This window comes from Salmo salar, chromosome ssa20 (genome assembly GCF_905237065.1).
Source record: "Salmo salar chromosome ssa20, Ssal_v3.1, whole genome shotgun sequence".
Lineage (NCBI taxonomy): Eukaryota > Metazoa > Chordata > Actinopteri > Salmoniformes > Salmonidae > Salmo > Salmo salar.
This window is the reverse complement of record NC_059461.1, coordinates 78,707,572-78,730,071: the sequence shown is the minus strand read 5'-3', so window position 1 is coordinate 78,730,071 and position 22,500 is coordinate 78,707,572. Positions and strand designations below refer to the sequence as shown.

General features: G+C 47.2%; 1 protein-coding gene across 3 annotated transcripts in view; it reads right to left on the bottom strand.

Moving 5' to 3' along the window:
* robo1 (roundabout, axon guidance receptor, homolog 1 (Drosophila)) overlaps positions 1-22,500 on the bottom strand; it is a 652,577-nt gene that overhangs the window by 114,547 nt on the left and 515,530 nt on the right. For all 3 annotated transcript variants that reach the window (XM_045703986.1, XM_045703985.1, XM_045703987.1), the window contains 3 exons: positions 14,515-14,635; positions 6,000-6,138; positions 5,690-5,817 (listed from right to left, as the gene is read on the bottom strand). In XM_045703986.1, the coding sequence (XP_045559942.1) occupies positions 5,690-5,817; positions 6,000-6,138; positions 14,515-14,635 (388 nt within the window). The remainder of the gene's footprint in view (positions 1-5,689; positions 5,818-5,999; positions 6,139-14,514; positions 14,636-22,500) is intronic.

The window sequence follows — 22,500 nt, the reverse complement described above, 5'->3', positions numbered from 1 at the left end:
TGGAGAGAGGCAGTGAGAGTATGGACTGTGTGGCCTGGTAGAGAGAGGCAGTGAGAGTATGGACTGTGTGGCCTGGTGGAGAGAGGCAGTGAGAGTATTGACTGTGTGGCCTGGTGGAGAGAGGCAGTGAGAGTATTGACTGTGTGGCCTGGTAGAGAGGCAGTGAGACTATGGACTGTGTGGCCTGGTGGAGAGAGACAGTGAGAGTATGGACTGTGTGGCCTGGTGGAGAGAGGAAGTGAGAGTATGGACTGTGTGGCCTGGTGGAGAGAGGCAGTGAGAGTATGGACTGAGTGGCCTGGTGGAGAGAGGCAGTGAGAGTATGGACTGTGTGGCCTGGTGGAGAGAGGCAGTGAGAGTATGGACTGAGTGGCCTGGTGGAGAGAGGCAGTGAGAGTATGGACTGTGTGGCCTGGTGGAGAGAGGCAGTGAGAGTATGGACTGAGTGGCCTGGTGGAGAGAGGCAGTGAGAGTATGGACTGTGTGGCCTGGTGGAGAGAGGCAGTGAGAGTATGGACTGAGTGGCCTGGTGGAGAGAGGCAGTGAGAGTATGGACTGAGTGGCCTGGTGGAGAGAGGCAGTGAGAGTATGGACTGTGTGGCCTGGTGGAGAGAGGCAGTGAGAGTATGGACTGTGTGGCCTGGCCTCTAACAGCTTGTTCTGGGTCTACAGTATATCATTATCCTGCTTAATATGAGAACAGCTGATTAGGAGAAGGCTCTGCTGTGCACATTGTAGTGGGTGTATGAGGTAGGTTCCCCTTTCTAACTCTCTCTGGTGGTTTAGGCAGCACTTCTCCCATTCCAGTCCCTTCCCATGGGTTGTTAGTAAAGCCACTCTTGGGGCTTCCATTCCATTCCAGTCCTTTCCACAAATAAATCACAACTAATGGCAAAATGACCAGCGAAGCGAAGAAGGCCCACCGGTCCCCTGCATTGTTTTACCAGTGATACTAGAATACAGTATTCCCATTCTAATGGTGAATATCCCCGATGGGTGTAGTTTCCTTAACAAAACACAAACACCACCACAGAACCATAATGTCTATATCTAATATCTCAGTACAAATACTTTACTGAATGACTAAAGCTACACATTCTCATCTGGTGTAGATGAATGGTTTTACAATGAAACAGTAAATCTAACCAAGCCCATGGCCTGGCCATTTATGCGTTTCTTACATCAATAAATGGAATATTTGACTTGACGTGTTTATAAGTCCAGAGGAGGTGTTACAGACAGGCAAACACGTGTGTAAAACAATAATTCACTGATTAAGTTAGTAATGAGAGCAGAGCTGAGAGAAAGAAAAATAGCTCTGGGCGCCACGGCACAATGCTGACATTGTTCACTGAGGATCTGGCCATGAGAGGTGTGAAGAAAAAACCTCTGTCCATTCTGGAATGAATGGGCCAAACAAACCAGCACATAACTCTTTTAAGATTTGACTTTAGAGTCGTGATAAATTATTTAAACACTTTTGATTCAAGCTAAAACTATTAAAATGAATATACTGTTCACATAACATACTGTAATCACAAAAATATTGAATCACGTTTCATGCTACAGCTCGCAATACTGTGAACTTTCCTTCTCGATCCGAGCCATGTTGAAATGGTCCTTCAGTACCCTCATCTGGGAGTTACTGGCAGAGCATTGAATTATCAGAACATTTACATTAATTCCACATAGGAGCAGACAATCTGATTTACTCCAGTGTAACACACCGTCTAAGCCAACCATTCACTACCACTGAAATGACATTAAACCAGCGGTAACTGTCTAAGAAATGGTATGCAACGCATCAGCAACCTTCCTATCCTGACTGTATCCTGACTGTTGTTAAAAAACATGTTACTTGTGCCTTAATCTATCCCTTTGGGTTTCTTCCCTCCATCTTGTCGTCCCCAGTGATCTGATGGGACACACATGATTCTAGAATCGATAACACGTATGACAGATCAGTCATTTCATGTGCAAGCTCTCCTGACAAGCATAAGGCCGGAAGCAAATACATGACGAAATCTGCCACTGTTCTGCTTCTCTCTCTTATTTTCTCTCTCTCTCTCTCTCTCTTTCATTTGCTATCTACTCCTGTTTTGCCCTATTCAGACCTACAATTACCCAGCTTTTCTATCCTTAAGGTTGCCCATGTCCTAAGATTAGGAGCATTTCATTTTCTGGCTTGGACGGTGGCCTGCTTGTCTTTAATTAGCCATCCTCCCTCCTTCCCTCCGTCAGTGTCCAGGCCCTCCCTGGTCTCTCTGCCATCCGAGCTGGCCTCACCATGTCCCTGGCCAGGCTGACTGGAGATCAGAGATCAGTGCCGGAGGCTCCGTGACTCGCTCTCCACACTAAATTAAGCTTGGTATGGAGCGCTAAGGCTAAGGTTTTTTTATTTTGATATATAACTGCGGTCTAGAGTTTTCCTGATGGTATTACATGGTAAGGAAGAACTGGCTGTATGGAGGGCTTCATCGAGAGGTCAGAAAGGGCTTGGTAAAATGATCTTTAACCACTAACGCTTTGATCCTATCTGCTCAAACAAACCACAGTCACACATCTGTTGATTTCATTACTTGTTATTTTTTGTGAGATACCCCACTACATCCTGCATGCCTCCTCCAATACAGGGTCTTACCTCATCCTGCATGCCTCCTCCAATACAGGGTCTTACCTCATCCTGCATGCCTCCTCCAATACAGGGTCTTACCTCATCCTGCATGCCTCCTCTAATACAGGGTCTTACCTCATCCTGCATGCTTCCTCTAATACAGGGTCTTACCTCATCCTGCATGCCTCCTCTAATACAGGGTCTTACCTCATCTTGCATGCCTCCTCTAATACAGGGTCTTACCTCATCCTGCATGCTTCCTCTAATACAGGGTCTTACCTCATCCTGCATGCCTCCTCTAATACAGGGTCTTACCTCATCCTGCATGCCTCCTCTAATACAGGATCTTACCTCATCCTGCATGCCTCCTCTTATACAGGGTCTTACCTCATCCTGCATGCTTCCTCTAATACAGGTTCTTACCTCATCCTGCATGCCTCCTCTAATACAGGGCCTTACCTCATCCTGCATGCTTCCTCTAATACAGGGTCTTACCTCATCCTGCATGCCTCCTCTAATACAGGGTCTTACCTCATCCTGCATGCCTCCTCTAATACAGGATCTTACCTCATCCTGCATGCCTCCTCTTATACAGGGTCTTACCTCATCCTGCATGCTTCCTCTAATACAGGGTCTTACCTCATCCTGCATGCCTCCTCTAATACAGGGTCTTACCTCATCCTGCATGCCTCCTCTAATACAGGGTCTTACCTCATCCTGCATGCTTCCTCTAATACAGGGTCTTACCTCATCCTGCATGCTTCCTCTAATACAGGGTCTTACCTCATCCTGCATGCGTCCTCTAATACAGGGTCTTACCTCATCCTGCATGCCTCCTCTAATACAGGGTCTTACCTCATCCTGCATGCCTCCTCTAATACAGGGTCTTACCTCATCCTGCATGCTTCCTCTAATACAGGGTCTTACCTCATCCTGCATGCCTCCTCTAATACAGGGTCTTACCTCATCCTGCATGCCTCCTCTAATACAGGGTCTTACCTCATCCTGCATGCCTCCTCTAATACAGGGTCTTACCTCATCCTGCATGCTTCCTCTAATACAGGGTCTTACCTCATTCTGCATGCCTCCTCTAATACAGGGTCTTACCTCATCCTGCATGTGTCCTCTAATACAGGGTCTTACCTCATCCTGCATGCTTCCTCTAATACAGGGTCTTACCTCATTCTGCATGCTTCCTCTAATACAGGGTCTTACCTCATCCTGCATGCCTCCTCTAATACAGGGTCTTACCTCATCCTGCATGCTTCCTCTAATACAGGGTCTTACCTCATCCTGCATGCCTCCTCTAATACAGGGTCTTACCTCATCCTGCATGCCTCCTCTAATACAGGGTCTTACCTCATTCTGCATGCCTCCTCTAATACAGGGTCTTACCTCATCCTGCATGTGTCCTCTAATACAGGGTCTTACCTCATCCTGCATGCTTCCTCTAATACAGGGTCTTACCTCATTCTGCATGCCTCCTCTAATACAGGGTCTTACCTCATCCTGCATGCCTCCTCTAATACATGTATAGCATGTGAGATAAGATGCTGCTTATGAGGTCATAGAAGGGTCAAATTCAAATGTCCAGTCTCTTCATAGCGCTCGAGGACTGCTGGGAATACAATTTTATACATCTGACCTCACCATACGAACATTTACCCCCCCACACACACAACGCCTCCACTCTCTGTCTACCTCACCCAGCCTCAATTCCCATCTTGGTCTGCTCCAGTGTTGAGTCACTTCAACCCCTTAACATACACCTCCCCACCCTCCTAACCTCATCCCCCATCCCCTGTGCACTGAACCACCTTCTATCCCCTCCCCCCTCTCCTCCTTTTCCCCCTGCTCCCCAATATTCCCATTACCCTGTTGTTAAATGACCCCAGTGTTCCCCCTACGTGGCTCCCAGGAGGGTTTAGGGTTGGGGGGGATCCAGGCCCTCTTGTTGTACTGAATGACTCCTTTCTGAGTGATCACACTCTGTGACCAGCTGCTTTCTATTCTCACTGTTAGTAGGATGTCCAATGGAGAGACACACAGCGGCTCCCCACAGGCCTACCACTGATACAGCATATCTTAAACATGACCAGAGGCTCCCCACAGGCCTACCACTGATACAGCATATCTTAAACATGACCAGAGGCTCCCCACAGGCCTACCACTGATACAGCATATCTTAAACATGACCAGAGGCTCCCCACAGGCCTACCACTGATACAGCATATCTTAAACATGACCAGAGGCTCCCCACAGGCCTACCACTGATACAGCATATCTTAAACATGACCAGAGGCTCCCCACAGGCCTACCACTGATACAGCATATCTTAAACATGACCAGAGGCTCCCCACAGGCCTACCACTGATACAGCATATCTTAAACATGACCAGAGGCTCCCCACAGGCCTACCACTGATACAGCATATCTTAAACATGACCAGAGGCTGCCTCTAAAGGAATGTCCTCGCTCCTATGGTCGCCGCAAGTGGAATTGATTATCATTGAGCTCCCATGTGTAAAGTGTAAGAGGATCTATGGATTTTCAGATGACCTTTATTAGAAATCAATCAGCTAATTGAGAGGGAATGGGTGAAAGTAATAACCTTTCAGGCTCCAGAATTGGGTGTCTAATAGCAGTGCGGTTGAGCTAAATTACATCTAAGGTGCTAAAACTCACCGTAACCAATACAACTAGAGAGACTGAAACATATGGAACAATCAATATACCTTTCAGCAATAGAAGCTCAACAACAGGGCTAAGGACTGTAACAATGTACAGGATTTTCAAGATAGCTGGTGCATTGGCCTCTCCTTGGTAAACATGTACAGCAGAGTTAGCCAAACTCGGTCCTCAGGACCCCAAGTCGTCCACGTTTTGGTTTTTGCCCTAGCACTACACAGCTGATTCAAATAAACAACTAATCATCAAGCTTTGATCATTTGAAACGCTGTCTAGTGTTAGGGCAAAAAACGAAACGTGCACACCTTGGGGTCCCGAGGACCAAGTTTGGGAAATGCTGATGCAAAGTATTTTACTAGAGTAAGTAACATAGTTGTGTGGTCTTACCGTGGACGGTGAGGGTGGCCGACGCCTCCGCCCTGCCCACCATGTTCTCTGCCACGCAGGTGTAAGAACCCACGTCTGCAGAGCTCAGACGACGGATCTTCAGGGTGTGGTCCTCACGGATCTCATATCTGGAATACACACACACACACACACACACACACACACACACACACACACACATTCATACCTTACTGTAAATGCATACATGCTGATCATCAGACAGACAAAAGGGAGTGAGGGATGAAATAGAGAGATATAGGGATTGTGTTGTAATAAAGGTGGCCAGAAGATGAGTCATACAGTACAGTACCTTCCCTTGGGCAGGTCTCCGTCCTCTTTCCTCCAGCGGACGGTGGGAACTGGGTCACCACGGGCCTCACACCTGAACTCCACGCTCTGGTCCACCAGCAACACCTGGCTGCCGGGACGCTTCACAAAGCTGGGTCGCTCTGCAGAGAGAGATGACATAGCACAGGACTATTCAGTACTAGGTCTACAGTATGTCAGTACACTGTATCTGCAGTTATACAGGATAGTATAGCATAGTATAGTATAATATACAGTGCCCACTTGAATTGTTGGTACCCTTGGTAAATATGAACTAAAAAGGCTGTGAAAAAAGGTCAGTTGTTTATCAGCTTGACCTTACATTGAAAATATCATATGCATCTAATCTTTAATTGAGTTAAAATTGTTCAAAAAATATTATTATCAACAAGAAATAATGTTGTTTTTTTTCAGAAACATGCGTTTCAGAATTACTGGCACCCCTACAAATTCTGATGAACAAAACAATCCAATTGATGTGTATTCCAATTAAGATTTTTGGGAACTCTTAAGTGGTCCAGCCATGACTTCCTGTTTCACTGGGGTATAAATATGAGGTGACACACAGGCTAAACCCCCTTACTCATCCATCAACATGGGAAAGGCCAGACAACACACAAACGAAATGAGACAAAAGGTTATTGACCTTCACAAATCAGAAAATTGCAATAAAAAAGATAGCTACAAGGCTGAAAATACACATCTCCACTATCAGGGCAATAATTATAACATTTTCATCAACTGGAGCTGTGACGAACCTGCCTGGAAGAGAACACAAGTGTATTTTGCCTCCACACCCAGTGAGAAGGATGTTTCAAGTGGCAAACAAATATCCAAGGATCACAGTTGGAGAATTGCAGAAATTGGTTACATCTTGGGGTCACCAATTCTCCTAAACTACAATTAGACGGCACCTTCATGCCAACAATTTATTTGTAAGGGTTGCCAGAAGAAAGCCACTGCTGTCACCAAACCACAAATGTAAGCATGTGGAGTTTGATAAATATCATTGGAACTTTGATTGGAACCAGATTCTATGGTCTGATGAGACTAAAATAGAGCTTTTAGGCAGCAAACACCAGAGGTTGGTTTGGTGTAAAAAGAGCCATGGTCATGCAGAAAATAAAATCATCCCTACTGTGAAGTATGGTGGTGGATCGGTGAGGTATGGTGGTGGATCTGTGAAGTATGGTGGTGGATCTGTGAAGTATGGTGGTGGATCTGTGAAGTATGGTGGTGGATCTGTGAAGTATGGTGGTGGATCTGTGATGTTGTGGTGCTGTTTTACTTCCAAAAGCCCTGGGAACATTGTTAGGATACATGGCATCATGGACTTCATCAATAACCAGGAGATTTTAGGCCAAAACTGGGTCGTTGTTGTATCAACTGGCAGGAACACCCCCAAATCCACACAAAAAATTTTTTCATTGACCATAGAATCAAGCTTTTGCAATGGTCATCCCAGTCCCCAAAACACCATTGAAAAGCTGTGGGGTGAACTCTGGAGAGTTTATGTATGGAGGAATGGTCTCAACTCCATATGTGTTCTCCCACCTCATCAAACATTATAGGAGACGACTCAAAGGGAAGGTGTGTTCTCCCACCTCATCAAGCATTATAGGAGACGACTCAGAGTTGTTATCTTGGCAAATGGAGGATGTGTTCTCCCACCTCATCAAGCATTATAGGAGACGACTCAGAGTTGTTATCTTGGCAAATGGAGGATGTGTTCTCCCACCTCATCAAGCATTATAGGAGACGACTCAGAGTTGTTATCTTGGCAAATGGAGGATGTGTTCTCCCACCTCATTCAAGCATTATAGGAGACGACTCAGAGCTGTTATCTTGGCAAATGGAGGATGTGTTCTCCCACCTCATCAAGCATTATAGGAGACGACTCAGAGCTGTTATCTTGGCAAATGGAGGATGTGTTCTCCCACCTCATCAAGCATTATAGGAGACGACTCAGAGTTGTTATCTTGGCAAATGGAGGATGTGTTCTCCCACCTCATCAAGTATTATAGGAGACGACTCAGAGCTGTTATCTAGGCAAATGGAGGATGTGTTCTCCCACCTCATCAAGCATTATAGGAGACGACTCAGAGTTGTTATCTTGGCAAATGGAGGATGTGTTCTCCCACCTCATCAAGCATTATAGGAGACGACTCAGAGTTGTTATCTTGGCAAATGGAGGATGTGTTCTCCCACCTCTTCAAGCATTATAGGAGACGACTCAGAGCTGTTATCTAGGCAAATGGAGGATGTGTTCTCCCACCTCATCAAGCATTATAGGAGATGACTCAGAGCTTTTATCTAGGCAAATGGAGGATGTGTTCTCCCACCTCATCAAGCATTATAGGAGATGACTCAGAGTTGTTATCTTGGCAAATGGAGGATGTGTTCTCCCACCTCATCAAGCATTATAGGAGATGACTCAGAGCTGTTATCTTGGCAAATGGAGGATGTGTTCTCCCACCTCATCAAGCATTATAGGAGACGACTCAGAGCTGTTATCTTGGCAAATGGAGGATGTGTTCTCCCACCTCATCAAGCATTATAGGAGACGACTCAGAGCTGTTATCTAGGCAAATGGAGGATGTGTTCTCCCACCTCATCAAGCATTATAGGAGACGACTCAGAGCTGTTATCTTGGCAAATGGAGGATGTGTTCTCCCACCTCATCAAGCATTATAGGAGACGACTCAGAGCTGTTATCTTGGCAAATGGAGGATGTGTTCTCCCACCTCATCAAGCATTATAGGAGACGACTCAGAGCTGTTATCTAGGCAAATGGAGGATGTGTTCTCCCACCTCATCAAGCATTATAGGAGACGACTCAGAGTTGTTATCTTGGCAAATGGAGGATGTGTTCTCCCACCTCATCAAGCATTATAGGAGACGACTCAGAGTTGTTATCTAGGCAAATGGAGGATGTGTTCTCCCACCTCATCAAGCATTATAGGAGACGACTCAGAGTTGTTATCTTGGCAAATGGAGGATGTGTTCTCCCACCTCATCAAGCATTATAGGAGACGACTCAGAGCTGTTATCTAGGCAAATGGAGGATGTGTTCTCCCACCTCATCAAGCATTATAGGAGACGACTCAGAGTTGTTATCTTGGCAAATGGAGGATGTGTTCTCCCACCTCATCAAGCATTATAGGAGACGACTCAGAGTTGTTATCTTGGCAAATGGAGGATGTGTTCTCCCACCTCATCAAGCATTATAGGAGACGACTCAGAGTTGTTATCTTGGCAAATGGAGGATGTGTTCTCCCACCTCATCAAGCATTATAGGACACGACTCAGAGTTGTTATCTTGGCAAATGGAGGATGTGTTCTCCCACCTCATCAAGCATTATAGGAGACGACTCAGAGTTGTTATCTTGGCAAATGGAGGATGTGTTCTCCCACCTCTTCAAGCATTATAGGAGACGACTCAGAGCTGTTATCTAGGCAAATGGAGGATGTGTTCTCCCACCTCATCAAGCATTATAGGAGACGACTCAGAGCTGTTATCTTGGCAAATGGAGGATGTGTTCTCCCACCTCATCAAGCATTATAGGAGACGACTCAGAGTTGTTATCTAGGCAAATGGAGGATGTGTTCTCCCACCTCATCAAGCATTATAGGAGATGACTCAGAGTTGTTATCTTGGCAAAGGGAGGGTCCACAAAGTACTAAATGCAGGGTTGCCAATAATTGTGAAACATGTTTTTGAAAATAAATATTATTTGTTGATTACAATTATTTTTGTGTAATATCAAGCTGATAAACAACAGTGACATTTTTTTCACAGCCTTTTTTTGTTCAGATTTACCTAGGGTGCCAATAATTTAGGAGGGCACTGTAGTAAAACTAAGCATAGTATATTATAGTCTGAGTATACCAAATATTATGAACACATTCCTAATATTGAGTTGCACCCCATGTTGACTCCAATGCTTCCCACAGTTGTCTCAAGTTGGCTGGATGTCCTTTGGGTGGTGGACCATTCTTGATACACATAGGAAACGTGAAAAATCCAGCATCGTTGCAGTTTTGACACAAACCGGTGCGCCTGACACCTACTACAATACCCCGTTCAAAGGCACTTACATTTTTCATCTTGCCCATTCCCCCTCTGAATGGCACACATACACAATCCATGTCTCAGTTATCTAAAAATCCTTCGTTAACCTGTCTCCTCCCCTTCATCTACACTGATTGCAGTGGATTTAACAAGTGACATCAATAAGGGATCAGAGTTTCACCTGATCAGTCTATGTCATGGAAAGAGCAGGTATTCTTAATGTATTGTATACTCAGTGTAGTATAGTATAACGTAACATAGCATAGCATAGTATAGCATGGCATAGTATAGCATAGTACAGCATAGCATAGTATAACATAGCATAGCATAGCATAGTAAAGCATAGTATAGTGTAGTATAGTATAGCATAGCATATTATATCATTGAATAGTATAGCATAGCATAGCATAGCAGAGTAAAGCATAGTATAGTGTAGTATAGTATAGCATAGCATATTATATCATTGAATAGTATAGCATAGCATAGCATAGCATAGCATAGTAAAGCATAGTATTGTATAGTGTGGTATAGTATAGCATATTATATCATTGAATAGTATAGCATAGCATAGCATAGTATAACATAGCATAGCATAGCATAGCATAGTAAAGCATAGTATAGTGTAGTATAGTATAGCATAGCATATTATATCATTGAATAGTATAGCATAGCATAGCATAGTATAGTAAAGCATAGTATAGTATAGTGTGGTATAGTATAGCATAGCATATTATATTATTGCATAGTATAGCATAGCATAATATAGTATATCATAGTATGTGACTATACTGTATCTTTAGCACTGTATGGGGATTGAATCATCTTGCCGATCAGTCTGTAGCAGCAGTCTCAGTGCTAACATTAGCAGTGTGTTTTAGTAATCACATCTACCCTCGTTGCTCTTTATCCTGATGATCTGAGAGGTCCTGTAAAAGCTTGCTGTTGCACTCCATCCCCCCTAGCCTTCCAGCAGGGATTGAAATAAAAATACATTTTGGAAAAAGCTTGTGAAATGAAAACAGATAGCCATCTAACCACCCCTGGCCCCTCAGGTCCAGCTCAGCTCAACTCCCTCTCCGGACCCTATCCCCTCAGTAGAAACACACAACAACGCACATTTCCATACGGAACACTTAGCAGATTTCCTAATACCTTTAATCTCCCTCTCCTCCAACATTTGTTTTTTAATATTTCCCACAGCTCAACAATTGCAGTTCAATAGTTTGACCTCCCTCCTCTCTGTTCTCTCCCCTTCCTCCTCTCTGCTCTCTCCCCTCCCCTCTCTCTACTTTCTCCCCTCCCTCCTCTCTCCACCCTTCCTCCTCTCTGCCCTCTCTCCCCTCCCTTCTCTCTACTCTCTCTCCTCTCTGCTCTCTCCCCTCCCTCCGCACATTCCCTCCTTCCTCACTCCCCTTCAGACTTGGCTTGAAAACGTGCTCAGTAAGTGCCTGGGGCTGTCGTGCCTTTTTCTGTTGTGACAGGCCATAGCTATGAGCTGAGACCGTTGAAGCCATATGATTTCCATATATAATGATGTATCTTATGTTGGAAAGAAGAAAACGTGGGTCCTGTCGGAGGGAATGATGAGAGGTCTAGTGGGACAGGAAGTAGAGGAAGTGGAGAGGACAGTCAGAAGTTCAGCCCACTGAGGTCAATACAGAGGTCTATACTGACACTATAAACTGAGGCACCGGAGAGCTGTGGGGTCAAAGACCAGTCATGGTGGAATGGGGCACAGCTGGCCAGAAGAGAGGTGCTGAGGTGGGTCAGTAGGGGAAGGGGTCCAGCGGGGGAGAAAAGGGGGTCAGTAGAGGGGGGGGCTCCTGGGGGAGTTCATGGTTAACTGGTAGAGTGAAGGCCAGGTCACACTCCTCTTGAAGGGGTCAATGACACCGTTTTGTCTCCTTGGAGACACACACAAACAGAAACATCTGGACCCTCTTCACCGCTGTACACAAACAAACAGTGAGACAGAGAGAGAGAATGTGTGTGTGTGTGAGAAAGAGAGAAAGAGAGAGAGAGAGAGAGAGAGAGAGAGAAAGAGAGATGGTGAGTGGGTGTGTGTGTGAGAGAGGGAGAGAGAGAGAGAGAGAGAGAGAGAGAGAGAGAGAGAGAGAGAGATGGTGAGTGGGTGTATGTGTGAGAGCGGGAGAGTGAGAGAGAGAGATAGAGAGAGAAAGAGAGATGTTGAGTGGGTGTGTGTGTGAGAGAGGGAGAGAGAGAGAGAGAGAGAGAGAGAGAGAGAGAGAGAGAGAGAGAGAGAGAGAGAGAGAGAGAGAGAGAGAGAGAAAGAGAGAGAGATGGTGAGTGGGTGTGTGTGTGTGTGTGTGAGAGAGAGAGAGAGAGAGAGAGAGAGAGAGAGAGAGAGAGAGAGAGGGTGAGAGAGAGAGAGAGAGAGAGAGAGAGAGAGAGAGAGAGAGAGGGTGAGAGAGAGAGAGAGAGAGAGAGAGAGAGAGAGACTCCTGGTGTTAGTCTCCACAATTCAGAGGTTAAATGCCTGCTCTTCACAGATTACCTTTGCCTGCTGTCACCCACAGCACATGGCCTACAGCAGAGCCTGGACCTACTACCTAAACCCCCAAAATATATAGAGTACTGCACACACTACAATTACTTAGGTTTAAAAACAAGCTCAACTGGACACCTTAATGATGCAGTGAATGAACTGAGAGAGAAAGCATGCAGGGCGTTCTACACCATTAAAAAACGAATTGAAATTGAAATACCTATTAAAATTTGGCTAAAACTAATTGAATGTGTCATTGAACCAATTGCACTTTATGGCAGCGAGGTGTGGGGTCCACTTGCAAAACAAGATTTCACCAAATGGGACAAACACCCCATTGAAACCCTGCATGCAGAGTTCTGTAAGATTCTCCTACATGTCCAGAGGAAAACTACAAACAATGCATGCAGGGCAGAATTAGGCCAATATCCACTAATAATAAAAACTCAAAAAAGAGCAGTTGGTTGTGGTGCTGAGTTCACAAACCTGTTCTACTAACACACTGGAGCCTCAGGACCCTCATCCAGCTGGTCCTGGGGCTGAGTTCACAAACCTGTTCTACTAACACACTGGAGCCTCAGGACCCTCATCCAGCTGGTCCTGGGGCTGAGTTCACAAACCTGTTCTACTAACACACTGAAGCCTCAGGACCCTCATCCAGCTGGTCCTGGGGCTGAGTTCACAAACCTGTTCTACTAACACACTGAAGCCTCAGGACCCTCATCCAGCTGGTCCTGGGGCTGAGTTCACAAACCTGTTCTACTAACACACTGAAGCCTCAGGACCCTCATCCAGCTGGTCCTGGGGCTGAGTTCACAAACCTGTTCTACTAACACACTGGAGCCTCAGGACCCTCATCCAGCTGGTCCTGGGGCTGAGTTCACAAACCTGTTCTACTAACACACTGAAGCCTCAGGACCCTCATCCAGCTGGTCCTGGGGCTGAGTTCACAAACCTGTTCTACTAACACACTGAAGCCTCAGGACCCTCATCCAGCTGGTCCTGGGGCTGAGTTCACAAACCTGTTCTACTAACACACTGGAGCCTCAGGACCCTCATCCAGCTGGTCCTGGGGCTGAGTTCACAAACCTGTTCTACTAACACACTGGAGCCTCAGGACCCTCATCCAGCTGGTCCTGGGGCTGAGTTCACAAACCTGTTCTACTAACACACTGGAGCCTCAGGACCCTCATCCAGCTGGTCCTGGGGCTGAGTTCACAAACCTGTTCTACTAACACACTGGAGCCTCAGGACCCTCATCCAGCTGGTCCTGGGGCTGAGTTCACAAACCTGTTCTACTAACACACTGAAGCCTCAGGACCCTCATCCAGCTGGTCCTGGGGCTGAGTTCACAAACCTGTTCTACTAACACACTGAAGCCTCAGGACCCTCATCCAGCTGGTCCTGGGGCTGAGTTCACAAACCTGTTCTACTAACACACTGAAGCCTCAGGACCCTCATCCAGCTGGTCCTGGGGCTGAGTTCACAAACCTGTTCTACTAACACACTGAAGCCTCAGGACCCTCATCCAGCTGGTCCTGGGGCTGAGTTCACAAACCTGTTCTACTAACACACTGAAGCCTCAGGACCCTCATCCAGCTGGTCCTGGGGCTGAGTTCACAAACCTGTTCTACTAACACACTGAAGCCTCAGGACCAGAACATCCAATCAATCAGAATAAAACAAATTACAACACAGTCAAAACAAAACTACACTGCTTACTGGGAAACACAAGCACAAACACAAAGCAAAATGCAGTGCTATCTGGCCCTAAATCAACAGTACACTGTGGCTAACTTCAGTGTACTAGAGAGAGAGAGTGAGAGAGAGAGAGAGAGAGAGAGAGAGAGAGAGAGAGAGAGAGAGTGGGGGGGAATAAATAAAGAGGGTGAGTGTGTGTGTATGAGCAAGGTTACTTACCGAGCACAGTGAGCTCAGCGATCTCACTCTCCCTCTCTCCCACCATGTTGGTCCCGACACACACATACTTCCCAGCATCGCTTTTTCTGGCATTGGTTATCATCAGCTTTCCTCCCCGGATCTGAGGAACGAGAGAAAAGAGAGAGATGAGAGGTTAGACCTTGAGAGGACAGAGGAGACACACTGTAATCAACCAGAGACAGAGGGCCCTGGGGTGTCAGAGGGAACACAAAACACCACTTCTAACATTGCAAATCATTCTCTCAGTTTAAAAGTATTGTATTTCCTCACCCATGGAGTTATGAGTTTTTACACAACCATGACCAAAGGCATTCAGAGTTCAATAAAACTTAATCTGTCATGTTTGATGGGAGTATAAACTCACAAATTAATCTTAGTGAGCCATGTATGTCCTGTGGTCCAAGTGACAGAAAACCAAAGTACTGTACTACTGTAGTAACTGCAGCCAGCGGTGTAAAGTACTTAAGTAAAAATACTTTAAAGTACTACTTAAGTACTGGCTGTACTTTACTTTGCTGTTTAGTTTTACTTTTAGTTCACTACATTCCTAAATAAAATAATACACTTTTTGCTCCATAAATTTTCCCTGACACCTAAAAGTACTCTGATCTAGCAGACTCACTATATACAGATGCTTCGTTTGTAAATGATGTCTGAGTGTTGAAGTGTGCCCCTGGCTATAAGTAGATAAATAAAAAACACAAAAATGATGCCGTCTGGTTTGTTTAATATAACAATTTGAAAATTATTCATACTTTTACTTTTGATACTTAAGTATATTTAAAACCAAATACTTCTAGACTTTTACTCAAGGAGTAATTTACTGGGTGACTTTCACTTTTACTTGAGTCATTTTCTATTAAGGTATTTTAATGAATATTTTAATGAAGTATGACAATTCGCTACTTTTTCCACCACTGACTGCAGTACCTGTCCAGCCATTCTATGCTATTCTCATTCCGCCTGTGGTTTGTATGGCATTATCAGACAGTCTGTTCCGGCAGGGTGGATTGGAAGCATTACTGCAGCTACAAATGACCTCCAGCACAACAATCTCCAGTACTGTAACAGTGGAGGGTTCCAGACAAGAAGAACAAAAGAATGCACGCATACAAACACACACACACACACACACACACACACACGCACGCACGCACGCACGCATACAAACACACACACACACACACACACACACACACACACACACACACACACACACACACACACACACACACACACACACACGCATACAAACACACACACACACACATACACATACACACATACACACACACACACTCTCTAAAAGATGTGTTTTGTGACCAGGACCAGGTGAGTGTGATGGCTGTTATTTCCCAGGGCTTTGATTACAGGCCAGGAGAGATGCTTTGTTCTCGGGCACCGGCCCCTCTCAGGTCCTTGTCAGGCCCCCAGCCCCTCTCTGACAGCCATGCCAGTCAGAGTAGCAGCACACAATAGAAGGGGGAACCACTGATCTGCCTGCTCCAAGGGGGCTTAAGGGTTTAAGGGTTACACACCTCAGCCCACAAGCCGGCAGACTCTGGACCCCCACCCCCAGGCCTGTAACAGATCCCTTTATTAGACTGAGGTGTGTGTGTAGGTGTGTGTGTGTGTACGTTGGGGGGGGGTGTACATAGGGGGAGTTGAAGGAGGTTCCACACAGCATTGCGAAAGGGCTCCAAACCTGCTGCCTTTTACTGGCTGACTTCAGTCAAACACACTGCTACACATATATTCACTTTATGACACACCATGTAACATCTCACTAAATCTAATTTACTGTGGTCAACACTCCATGTGTGCCTGCGCTCTGCACTCTAGGGGATCTAAAAACAGCTATCACTGGCATGTGGAGAACGGAGCCTCACTTTTATTATGACACAGCAGCCTAATGAAGAGTGACACTTTGTTCATTAGCAAAACAATCCACATGATGTCTGCAAGGTAGGGGAATGACAGGTTCTAACAGGGGAATATAGAAATCGAATGTCAGAAGGTTCTCAGTGGAACAACCCAACCCATCACATCGGTGGTGTGTAGACTAACAGTTCATCTGGGAGGAGTAGAGACAGGGAGAGGCCGTCTAAATGCCACAACCCCTCCATTTAACTAAGCCAGCCAGAGGAAGACAAGGCTCCTCCAGGGACACCTCACCTCCACCCTACTCCCCCACCGGACACATTCCTCTGTGTTCTGAGGCATTCAGGGGCCCCTCACGCCCTCACTGCTAGTTTAATACGAATCATTAAAACAGCCTTTAAATAGAAGACAAGGTGAAGCGAGAGGAAGGGTAATGAAAAGGGTCACACCGGCACTATAGAGACCCAGGGAGTTTGAACTGTCATTATGTTACTGTTTGTTTGAGGGACGGCTTAACAGCTAAAGCACTTGACCACTCACAAAGGCCCAAGGTCAGGCCAGGTCAGACCACGCAGGGCAGGGAGAGGGACTGGAGGTCCCATAGGTCTTCGACATGAGGATCCACTTTAGGGCCAAAGCACTCAGTTTTCCCACCTCTGTGTGGAGGTGGCACTTTACCATTCTGCTCAGGCATATTTGAAGGGCCTGGGCAGAGGGGGCCTCTGGAGTGGCCCAGTGTGAATGGAGAGGCCTTCCTTTCTCTCTGCATCTCTCTGTGTCTCTGTCTCTATCACCTCCACAACACAGGGGGCTGCTGAAGGCAGCAACAATCACAGGATGGCTCTATCCCAACACCATCTTTTGTCTCCCGTCATTTGTTAATGCTGATACTGTGAAACCCTATTCAGCACGCGTTGTGGCGGCATTCATGCTGCATTTCATTTTCCAGGCTGTTAATCACCCTCAATTACTAAACAAAGGAAGGAGAAGACAACGCACAGCATGTCTGCAGTCTGTCCCAGCGCTGACTGATTCCCTCCATACACCAACATCAGTTAAGTTCAGCCTGAAACTGTTGAGCTGGATGCCTTTTTGTTCAGTTCCATTATCAAGGCCCTCAACACCCTGAACAGACCTGTTTTGCACAGCAGTGACAAATGCCTCCATCTGCTCTCAGTGGAGTAGTGGCTTGACAAGAAAAAGACACTTGCTGTCGTCTCTCTATTGACTGGCAGTTGTGTCATCACAGGAAGCAGGGCTAACATAGATAGGAGGAGCCAGGAGGCAGGGCTAACATAGATAGGAGCAGCCAGGGGGCAGGGCTAACATAGATAGGAGGAGCCAGGGGGCAGGGCTAACATAGATAGTAGGAGCCAGGGGGCAGGGCTAACATAGATAGTAGGAGCCAGGGGCAGGGCTAACATAGATAGTAGGAGGAGCCAGGGGGCAGGGCTAACATAGATAGGAGGAGCCAGGGGGCAGGGCTAACATAGATAGGAGGAGCCAGGGGGCAGGGCTAACATAGATAGTAGGAGCCAGGGGGCAGGGCTAACATAGATAGTAGGAGCCAGGGGGCAGGGCTAACATAGATAGTAGGAGCCAGGGGGCAGGGCTAACATAGATAGGAGGAGCCAGAGATGACAGGGTTAACATAGATAGGAGGAGCCAGGGGGCAGGGCTAAGATAGATAGGAGGTGCCAGGGGGCAGGGCTAACATAGATAGTAGGAGCCAGGGGGCAGGCTAACATAGATAGTAGGAGGAGCCAGGGCGCAGGGCTAACATAGATAGTAGGAGCCAGGGGGCAGGGCTAACATAGATAGGAGGAGCCAGGGATGACAGGGTTAACATAGATAGGAGGAGCCAGGGGGCAGGGCTAAGATAGATAGGAGGTGCCAGGGGGCAGGGCTAACATAGATAGGAGGAGCCAGGGGGCAGTGCTAACATAGATAGGAGGAGCCAGGGGGCAGGGCTAACTTAGATAGGAGCAGCCAGGGGCAGGGCTAACTTAGATAGGAGCAGCCAGGGGGCAGGGCTAACATAGATAGGAGGAGCCAGGGGGCAGAGCTAACTTAGATAGGAGCAGCCAGGGGGCAGGGCTAACATAGATAGGAGGAGCCAGGGATGACAGGGATAACATAGATAGGAGCAGCCAGGGGGCAGGGCTAACATAGATAGGAGGAGCCAGGGATGACAGGGCTAACATAGATATGAGCAGCCAGGGGGCAGGGCTAACATAGATAGGAGGAGCCAGGGGGCAGGCTAACATAGATAGGAGGAGCCAGGGATGACAGGGTTAACATAGATAGGAGGAGCCAGGGGGCAGGGCTAACATAGATAGGAGCACCCAGGGGGCAGGTCTAACATAGATAGGAGGAGCCAGGGGGCAGGGCTAACATAGATAGGAGGAGCCAGGGATGACATGGTTAACATAGATAGTAGGAGCCAGGGGGCAGGGCTAACTTAGATAGGAGCAGCCAGGGGGCAGGGCTAACATAGATAGGAGGAGCCAGGGGGCAGGGCTAACTTAGATAGGAGGAGCCAGGGATGACAGGGTTAACATAGATAGGAGGAGCCAGGGATGACAGGGTTAACATAGATAGGAGCAGCCAGGGGGCAGGGATAACATAGATAGGAGGAGCCAGGGGGCAGGGCTAACTTAGATAGAAGGAGCCAGGGTTGACAGGGTTAACATAGATAGGAGCAGCCAGGGGGCAGGGATAACATAGATAGGAGGAGCCAGGGGGCAGGGCTAACTTAGATAGAAGGAGCCAGGGATGACAGGGTTAACATAGATAGGAGCAGCCAGGGGGCAGGCATAACATAGATAGGAGGAGCCAGGGGGCAGGGATAACATAGATAGGAGCAGCCAGGGGGCAGGCATAACATAGATAGGAGTAGCCAGGGGGCAGGGATAACATAGATAGGAGCAGCCAGGGGGCAGGGATAACATAGATAGGAGCAGCCAGGGGCAGGGATAACATAGATAGGAGCAGCCAGGGGGCAGGGATAACATAGATAGGAGCAGCCAGGGGGCAGGGATAACATAGATAGGAGCAGCCATGGGGCAGGGATAACATAGATAGGAGTAGCCAGGGGGCAGGGATAACATAGATAGGAGCAGCCAGGGGGCAGGGATAACATAGATAGGAGCAGCCAGGGGCAGGGATAACATAGATAGGAGCAGCCAGGGGGCAGGGATAACATAGATAGGAGCAGCCAGGGGGCAGGGATAACATAGATAGGAGCAGCCAGGGGGCAGGGATAACATAGATAGGAGCAGCCAGGGGGCAGGGATAACATAGATAGGAGCAGCCAGGGGGCAGGGATAACATAGATAGGAGCAGCCATGGCCAGCTGCTCTTTTCTCTTCTTCATCCTGTGATGTCTGATGTCTCTGACTCTCTGGTGTTTATTAGCCTCTCACTTTTCATGTCTCTCCTTTTTAACTCACACTCACAAACTCACATCCCAGCCCATCCCAGTCCAGCCAATTCCATCCCATCCCAGTCCAGACCATTCTATCCCGGTCCAGCCCATCGCCGCCCAGCCCAGCCCATCCCAGTCCAGCCCATTCCATCCCATCCCAGTCCAGACCATTCCATCCCGGTCCAGCCCATCGCCGCCCAGCCCAGCCCATCCCAGTCTAGCCCATCCCATCCCAGTCCAGTCCAGTCCAGTCCAGACCATTCCATCCCATCCCATCCCATCCCAGTCCAGCCCATCGCCGCCCATCCCAGTCCAGCCCATCCCAGCCTATCCCAGTCCAACCCATTCCATCCCAGCCCATCCCAGTCCAGCCCATTCCATCCCATCCCAGTGTAGCCCATCCCAGCCCATCCCAGTCCAAACCATTCCATCCCAGCCCAGCCCATCGCAGTCCAACCCATTCCATTCCCATCCCAGCCCATCCCAGTCCATCCCATCCCATCCCAGCCCATCCCAGCCCATCCCAGTCCAACCCATTCCAGCCCATCCCAGCCCATCCCAGCCCATCCCAGCCCATTCCATTCCATCCCATCGCCGCCCATCTCAGTCCAGCCCATCCCAGTCCATCCCAGTCTATCCCAGTCCAGCCCATCCCAGTCCATCCCAGCCCAGCCCATCCCAGCCTAGCCCAGCCCATCCCAGCCCATTCCATCCCAGCCCATCCCATCACCGCCCATCCCAGTCCAGCACATCCCAGTCCATCCCAGTCCAGCCCATCCCAGTCCAGCCCATCCCAGTCCATCCCAGCCCAGCCCAGTCCATCCCAGCCCAGCCCAGCCCATCCCACACACTGTGCCGCAGCCCTCTTAAAATACAGCACCGCACATCGCTCTGCTTTCGATTGGCATTCACATTTCGGCCCATCCATTCTCCCATCTGTCAGCACAGTCCATTACACATGGATGGTCCTGGTGTCCGTGTAGAGTTGTTTTTAGTCATTCTGTGAGTCCTCGTCCTACCCAGGCACTTTAGAGGAAGGAACACATCCCACGCTGCACTGTTAAATCTCTCCCTAACCAGATGGGTGCTGTGTGTTGTCATTCCCTCCCAAGGCCCAGCTCTACAGAATACCGGCTATGGACAGCACCAGTCACTGAGCCTGTGTTTACAGCAAATACTGGTTTACACTAATATTTCACACATCACTGCAAAAAATCGAAAACACAACACAGAGAGGATGTTGTTGTACAAACAGCTTATAAACAGCAGGGCTAGCAAAAATCTGTTCTGTTTAAACAGAGTGAAACCTCATTATGGGAAAGGCCATGTGTACGTAGGGCAGTTATACACAGCTATGATCACTGGACAGTTATACACAGACATGATCACTGGACAGTTATACACAGCTATGATCACTGAGCAGTTATACACAGCTATGATCACTGGACAGTTATATACAGCTATGATCACTGGACAGTTTTACACAGACATGATCACTGGACAGTTATACACAGACATGATCACTGGACAGTTATACACAGCCATGAACACTGAGCAGTAATACACAGACATGATCACTGGACAGTTATATACAGCTATGATCACTGGACAGTTATACACAGCTATGATCACTGGACAGTTATACACAGACATGATCACTGGACAGTTATACACAGACATGATCACTGGACAGTTATACACAGCTATGATCACTGGACAGTTATACACAGCTATGATCACTGGATAGTTATACACAGACATGATCACTGGTCAGTTATACACAGCTATGATCACTGGACAGTTATACACAGCTATGATCACTGGACAGTTATAAACAGCTATGATCACTGGACAGTTATACACAGACATGATCACTGGACAGTTATACACAGCTATGATCACTGGACAGTTATACACAGCCATGATCACTGGACAGTTATAAACAGCTATGATCACTGGACAGTTATACACAGCTATGATCACTGGACAGTTATACACAGCTATGTTCACTGGCCAGTTAACCACAGCTATGATCACTGGATAGTTATACACAGCTATGATCACTGGACAGTTATACACAGACATGATCACTGGACAGTTATACACAGCTATGATCACTGGACAGTTAAACACAGCTATGATCACTGGATAGTTATACACAGCTATGATCACTGGACAGTTTTAAACAGCTATGATCACTGGACAGTTATACACAGCCATGATCACTGGACAGTTATACACAGCTATGATCACTGGACAGTTATACACAGCCATGATCACTGGACAGTTATAAACAGCTATGATCACTGGACAGTTATACACAGCTATGATCACTGGACAGTTATACACAGCTATGATCACTGGACAGTTATACACAGCTATGATCACTGGCCAGTTAAACACAGCTATGATCACTGGATAGTTATACACAGCTATGATCACTGGACAGTTATACACAGACATGATCACTGGACAGTTATACACAGACATGATCACTGGACAGTTATACACAGCTATGATCACTGGACAGTTATACACAACCATGAACACTGAGCAGCAATACACAGCCATGAACACTGAGCAGTAATACACAGCCATGAACACTGAGCAGTTAAACACAGCCATGAACACTGAGCAGTAATACACAGCCATGAACA